Source organism: Montipora foliosa, chromosome 6, assembly GCF_036669935.1.
Source record: "Montipora foliosa isolate CH-2021 chromosome 6, ASM3666993v2, whole genome shotgun sequence".
Taxonomy (NCBI): Eukaryota; Metazoa; Cnidaria; class Anthozoa; order Scleractinia; family Acroporidae; genus Montipora; species Montipora foliosa.
The window spans coordinates 5,656,160-5,663,659 of NC_090874.1; the positions used below are offsets into that span (position 1 = coordinate 5,656,160).

Consider the following 7,500-nt stretch of genomic DNA (forward strand, 5'->3'; position numbering starts at 1 on the left):
TTGGCGACGATTTTATAGACGGACAATAAAATGATAAACGTAATTCTTCTCCTCGAGAATCTCTATGAATAAAGCCAGGACGTTCTTTTCTCGACGACATTATATGTTTCACATGCATGTTTATTTACAAGATATCTAAACTATGGATATATTGTATTGTATTTCCGCATCATAGTTCATTACACCACCCGTTTTAAGAAAGGCGTTTCCTACTTAGTGTGCAGTCAACAACCTATATATTGATATCGATTGTCATGTCACTGAAAATTTAAAGATTGTAGAAAGAAAGCTTAATTAAGAAATCAAGCAACAATTTTATTACCTACAGTGGCTTTTAACCTTCTGGAAGTTTCCGAAATCGCGAAAAGAAATCTGGAAATTTGCCTGAGCCAAATGTTTGCAGCCCAGGGAGGGGATTTGCATATTAAAGGGCGGGAATTCTCGTTGTCTCGCTTAGGGCTGTAAATTTCGGATTTTGGTATCACTTAAGGTGTTCATGGCAAGACGCCATCATATGTAGCCCATATGCAGCCGTCAAGGTCTCGTTCAGGGTTGCACGAGAAGAAATTAAAAAATGAATATTAAATGTATTTTAAATATTCTCTGATAAAGGGGTCAAAAAAAGCCTGGGCCACGCCCAGATTGGTCTTCTTTAAGAGTTTAATTCAAAATTTCCGACGAGCATATGCATATGCAAAGTTCCCCTCCCCGAGGTTTGCAGTCTTTAAACTTAAAATGCACACAAATTAAGAGATCAGGCAACTTCCCAACTTTTTAGCTTCTAGAAGGTCTAAGAAATCGCCCATTTCATTGAATTATTGTGCATCGGTCCGGTCGACCCTCCGTGACAAAACATCAGAAAATCAACTTAACAGTAAGAAACTTTCCATTTGTTTGGTTCTAGGCCCTAGCAAGAGTCCATCACCCAATAGTAAGATTTACCCAAATTGGCCTAGTCCTCATCAGCGTCAAAAAAGTGTCCATTTTTTAACCAAAATAAACAATAGACCAAATCGGAAAACTCTTACTCTTGGGTAATGGAATCTTGGCCCTAGCAATTTTCACAAATTATTTATACTTTCTACGTATATCAATATGAAAAATTAGGCAATTTCTAAACATTTCTACTTTCCTAGGTTGTTTTTTATCTCATTGATCTTTGCCTCCTGAAACGATTAATTTGCTTATCTAGCTTTGGCCAACCTTACAGGAACACAGAAAATACACATTCCCCGAGACTGTCTCTTCGTTTTAAATGGAAAGTTAGTATACCAAGCTAAAGAGTCAACTTGTCACCAGCTTCATGTAAAATGACCACCCGAGAAACATAACGCAAAAGCTTGAGTTATTTTGAAGTATTCAAAGGCCAAAATAACACAACGGCTAGATCTCCTGTTATGGAAGCAAACCTTTTTGCCAGTCTCTGATTTCTATCAAGTGATTAACTTACAGAACAAGGCACGTTTTGGACATCGTTTCTGAAAAAAAAACAATAAAGAAAGAAAGAAAAAGTGGTTTAAATGGCACTAAGAAACGTCGTTCAGATTGGCAAGTAAATAATATAACAATTGTCTTAATTCAAGATACTGTTTGTTCTTAGTTCATAGCAAAAATTCCTATTCAGTGTTACTTTGACATGTAGACTGTAAGACCTCAATAGCTAACTTCACTTGACGTATGTAACTGGCAATCAGCGATCAGTTTCACTGTCAGTCCATCATAACACTTCTCAAACAGGGAGCTATCCAAAGGAAGGCCAAAGTAGCCGACCGAGTGAGTGCAGGAAATATTTAATTCAGGTATATGATGTTTTCAAGCAACCACTAGAGACACCCATAACAATGAAGAAATGGACGACTTTCAGAGGACGAAAAAAAGAAGCTAATGAGAGATCTTTTGTTTTCGTCCACCAACCTTGCAGCGATGGCGTCATGTGAGAACCTCCTATTAGTCAAAGAATTTCGAGTAAAAACAACTACAGGGGCGACCGATTTTAATACCATTTCTCTGTGAAGAATGTACCTGCTCCTTTCGACAACTTGCTCATTAAAATCATGTACAAAGTACAGCGATTCTATCATTAACGTTATATTCAATAGCACTTACCATCCTTTTCGTGTTTGTGTTGCCCAAATTCAAAGGTGACATCATCGCCAATTAGCACAAATGGTGCCCAGTATTTTACCGCGGAAAAATTATTTGTCTCTCGAAGAGATTTCATAGCATGGTGAACAGCTGTACTTGCACTTTTTCTATCTGCCAAGTGTCGGTAGAAATTTTTCATGAACATCAAGGTTGCCTTGTCGTCAATTGCCCAGAGTGACACCAGAACAGACCGGGCACCAGCACACAGGAAAGCCCTGGCTATTCCCACAATACCCTCAGATTTTATCTCTCCCTTGCCGCTATGACAGCAACTCAGCACAACCAGTCTTGCCTGAAGACGAACCGCGTGAACATCGCTCAATGTTAACATGTAATCTTCCTCTTTGGGGATTTGAGATGTGCGTTCGGGATCAGGGGCCAAAGCAATTTCTCCAAATTCGTTATCTCCATGTGCAGCAATGTGGATTAAAGCAACTGACCCCATTCTTTTTAGCACCTCAGCTTTGGTTACATTTTTTCCTGTAAGAGGCACGGTATACAGAAGTTCTCCAATCCTATCTACCTCTTTTTTTGCACATGGCAGCTGTTCATACATGGGTTTACCGGTCCCATAAGTGACTCCCTTCAAGCACGGATCACCCACAAGCAACGCTTCATTCTTACTTTGGAAGTCGTCAGGTGCACTAGCGATCACTTGTAAAGAGGTCAGTGAGGGAATTGCACGGATCTTGACAGAGTCACTCAGTGCAGAAAAAGGAGCCAAGCAAAATGATCCATCGGGGACAAAGACTAAGTCCTCACCCTCGAGCAAGTCTTCGATAGGACTGACTAAGACATCATACAAGGGCTGCAAGGAGTTCCCAGAGAAGCTCAAGGACTGAATGGTTTCTTCAACAGCTTCCCTACTGCACAAGAAGTCACCGCGTTGTCTGTCAAGTGAACGATTCTCGCATCGTACAACAAACCCTGCACTGATCTGTTTAAAGGTACTTTCCATCAGTGAGTCGGCACTTCCATTTTCGATTTCCTTTTGTCTAAAACATATCTCAGTACCTTCTCTTAGCAACCAGAAGCTGATCGTGTTTCCGTCAAGTGCTATGAAAACAGTTTGTGAACATAGATCTTTCAATACAAAAGAGGTAGTTTCCTTCATTGTAACTGCAAAAGACGGTTTCTCATCAACACGGTATTGCATCTTCAAAATGTCTGCCAAAGCCTGTGCTCGTCCTTCCTCAGCAGCATACAAAGCCTCATCAACCTCTCCATTTTTCAAGAGTGCTGTCCACAGAGCAGTGTACGCAAACCGTTTTGTGTCACGAAAGCTTATTTTCCATGCATCCTCTGACTGAAGAAGACGCCTTGTTTCATCAAAATAATATATGCTTAGACGATAGTAATTAAGAGCTTTGCTCAACGAATCTGAATATTCATGAACAACACCGAGCTGATGGCATGCGATTCCCTGCCCTATGGGGTCCTCTGTTTCCTTGAAAATGCTAAGCTGTTGTTCATTAAAGAGAAGAGCATTTTGAAGCTTATCCATCTTGTAATAATCGTCCCCAAGATTGCCATAGGCACTTCCTTCTCCAGTTCTGTCTCCTACTTCTTTTGCAATACTAAGCTGTTGATTGTGGTACTCTATGGCTTGCTTAAAACTGCCAAGGCTGCCAAAAGCGTTTCCGAGATTGCCATAGGCTCTTCCTTCTCCCGCCCTGGCCCCTATTTTTTTTGCAATACTAAGATGTTGATTGTGGTACTCTATACCTTGCTTAAAATTGCCAAGCCTGTGATAAGTGATTCCGAGATTGCAATAGGCTCTTCCTTCTCCGGCCCTGTCCCCTACTTCTTTTGCAATACTAAGATGTTGACTGTGGTACTCTAAGGCTTTCGTACAATTGCCAAGGCTGTCATAAGCATTGCCAAGATTGCCATAGGCACCTCCTTCTCCGGCCCTGTCCCCTACTTCTTTTGCAATCCTAAGATCTAGATTGTGGTAGTCAATGGCTTGCTTAAAATTGCCAAGCCTGCCAAAAGCATTGCCGAGATTGCCAAAGGCACGTCCTTCTCCAGCCCTGTCGCCTACTTTTTTGGCAATACTTAGATGTTGATTGTGGTACTCTATGGCTTTCTTAAAATCGCTAAGCCTGTAATAAGTGTTGCCGAGATTGCCATAGGCACTTCCTTCTGCGGCCCTGTCCCCTACTTCCTTTGTAATACTGAGATGTTGATAGTGGTACTCCATGGCTTGCTTAAAATTGCCAAGGCTGTCATAAGCGTTGCCAAGATTGCCATAGGCACTTCCTTCTTCGGCTCTGTCCCCTACCTCTTTTGCAATACTAAGATCTAGATTGTAGTACTGTATGGCTTGCTCAAAATTGCCAAGGCTCCAAAAAGCATTGCCAAGATTGCCATAGGCCCTTCCTTCTCCGGCCCTGTCCCCTACTTCTTTTGCAATACTATGACGATGATTGTGGTACTCTATGGCTTGCTTAAAATTGCCAAGGCTGCCATAAGCGTTGCCGAGGTTGCCATAGGCTCTTCCTTCTCCGGCCCTGTCCCCTACTTCCTTCGCAATACTAAGATCTAGATTGTGGTACTCTATGGCTTGCTTAAAATTGCAAAGGCTGTGATAAGCGTTGCCAAGATTGCCATAACCTCTTCCTTCTCCGACCCTGTCCCCTATTTCTTTGACAATACTAAGATGTTGATTGTAGTAATCTATGGCTTGCTTAAAATTTCCAAGCCTGTGATAAGCGTAAGCTAGACCGCCATAGGCTCTTCCTTCTCCAGCCCTGTCCCCTACCTCTTTTGCAATACTAAGATGTTGCTTGTGGTACTCTATGGCTTGCTTAAAATTGCCAAGCCTGCGATGAGCGTTGCCGAGATTGCCATGGGCACTTCCTTCTCTGGCCCTGTCCCCTACTTCTTTTGCAATACCAAGATCTAGATTGTGGTACTCTATGGCTTGTTCAAAATTGCCAAGGCTGTCATAAGCATTGCCGAGATTGCAGTAGGCATTTCCTTCTCCGACCCTGTCCCCTACTTCTTTTGCAATACTAAGATGTTGATTGTGGTACTCTATAGCTTGCTTAAAATTGCCAAGGCCGTCATAAGCGTTGCCAAGATTGCCATAGGCTCTTCCTTCTCCTGCCCTGAAACCTATTTCTTTAAAAATGGCTAATGCTTCTGTGTAATTTGTTATGGCCTGATTAAAGTCAGCTACATCATGATAGTAGCTACCCAGATTAAAGCAAGCCAAACCCCTGCCTTTCCTGTCTCCCTTCTTTCTTGCAATGCTAAGCTCTTGCGTGTGCTGCTCCAAAGCGCTCAACTTTCTATCCACCATTCTTCGTATTCACACCCAGGAAGGTTTTCTAAAAAATCTGGGGTGCACCTAGAAGATAAATGAACGTTTAAATGTTTGGCTGATATTAGCACTCAGTAAACACGCCTGGTTGATATTAAAGGTAGCGCCTGGCTGATTTTGAAAGTAGCGCCTAATTGATATTAGCTTTCGAACAAGAACTTGCAGTGTTTTGGATATTGGATTATGGAAACTGACCAGGTAAGAGCGGAAAAGAACTGGAATTTTTGTGCTTTGTGTGAACAAGAGACAGAAGAGAAGTTAGTGTGTCCTTTAAATAGTACAAGGAAAAACTACGGTTCGGGGTACAAAAGTTTGGCCTATAATCTAAAGCAATTTCGTGAGATTGGTGAATTGCCAATTCAAGCCTCTTTGTCAAGCCTTGATGAGGGAAACGGAATAGAAGAAACTCTGAAACGTCATGAAGCAAAATGGCACAAGTCGTGCTTTAACAAGTGCAGCACTCTTAAGCTGCAGAGGGCTCAGAAGAGGAAACTCGAGGACAGCTCAGTAGAAGGCCCTGAAGCACCGAGTCCTGTTAAAACTCGCTCTAGTCTAGGGGTGCCCTCAAAAGAAGTAGCAAAAGAATCTCAGGAAGCATGTTTCTTTTGTGATGAAACTGGGGAAAGTCTTCGCAGACCAGCAACTCTTACACTTGACAACAAGGTCAGAGCAGCCGCTACAAAACTGCAAGTCCGAAAGCTTTTAACAAAACTTGCAGCCGGCGATATGCCTTCCATTGATTCATATTATCATCCAGGATGTCTTACTGCTCTTTACAATCGATTTAGAAGTATTTCACGTAAAGAGAAAGAAAATATTGCTTTAGCTGAGTTAGTTGCATACATTGAGGATAATGCAAACCAAACAGTTTTCAAGCTCTTTGATTTGTCAAAGCTTTACTCTTCTAGACTTGAGCAACTAGGAGCTTATGTTCCCGAGCGGGTTAATTCCACTCGGCTGAAGGAGCGATTGCTATCACAGCTACCTGATCTCCTTGAATATAACGAGGGAAGGGAGGTAAAGCTTGCTTTTTCTAGCCACATCAGTGCAGCTTTGCAGTTTGTACAGGACTATGATTATGACGCAGAGGCTATTCATCTAGCTAAAGCTGCCACATTTGTCAGGAAAGAGATGCTGACTAAGCAACAGCACTTTAATGGATCATTTGAGTCTGATTGCCATCACCAAGCAGTTCCTAAATCTCTATTAGCTTTGGTTAACATGATATTAGAAGGGCCTAACATTAAGAACCAAAGCAGACAGGAGCAGGTGGGGATAAATGTTGCCCTGATGCTTTCTAAGCTTTTGATATTTAATGCTGTCAAACGTCATAGAGGGCCGACATCTGAAAACACAACCACCCGACATAGCTTAATGCGGGAGACCCCATTGTCAATCTATGTAGGACTAGTTCTTCACGCTGAAACACGCAAGAAAAAGCTTGTTGATAAATTCTACAGACTGGATTGTCTATCTCTTATGACAGAGTAATGCAGATATCAGCTGATTTGGGAAACAGTATATGCTCACAATTTGAAGAGGAAGGAGTTGTGTGTCCCTCAAAGTTAAAGAGGTCTTTGTTCACTACTGCTAACGTGGACAACATCGACCACAATCCAAGTGCACGTACAGCGAAAGATTCGTTCTATGGTGCTGCTGTCTCACTTACTCAACACCCCAGTACCGACGGAGACGGAGACGGCATCGCTAGAGATCGAGTGGTAATATGCCCAGATTCACCTAAGAAGAAAACTCTGAGTGATCTGCCAGAATCGTATACAGATGTTCAACCCGTAGCAGTTCAAGTAAAGAAGGATTGTTATGTTCCAAAAGGGTGTAAATCTGTAAAACCCTCGTCGGATCTCATCGGTGAAGGAATGAAATCTGAGTATCAGTGGCTAGATAAAGTCAAAGAGTTGTTGGAAAAGGATAAACTGAACAAGGAAGACTACATCTCTTGGTCAGCTCACTTTGTTTCGCTGCAATCCCAAGCACCACGATCCCAAGCCATTACTGCGCTGCTACCA

General features: G+C 42.1%; 1 protein-coding gene across 4 annotated transcripts in view; it reads right to left on the reverse strand.

The window, feature by feature from the left end:
• LOC138008586 (tetratricopeptide repeat protein 28-like) overlaps nucleotides 1–7,500 on the reverse strand; it is a 30,381-nt gene that overhangs the window by 150 nt on the left and 22,731 nt on the right. For 2 of the 4 annotated variants that reach the window (XM_068855910.1, XM_068855911.1), the window contains 2 exons: nucleotides 2,107–5,500; nucleotides 1–1,478 (listed from right to left, as the gene is read on the reverse strand). The exon at nucleotides 1–1,478 is cut by the window's left edge and continues 150 nt beyond it. In XM_068855910.1, coding sequence (XP_068712011.1) covers nucleotides 1,447–1,478; nucleotides 2,107–5,452 — 3,378 coding nt within the window. In that variant the 5' untranslated portion in view covers nucleotides 5,453–5,500 and the 3' untranslated portion in view covers nucleotides 1–1,446. The remainder of the gene's footprint in view (nucleotides 1,479–2,106; nucleotides 5,501–7,500) is intronic. The other 2 variants (XR_011124260.1, XR_011124261.1) reach the window with 1 other exon arrangement.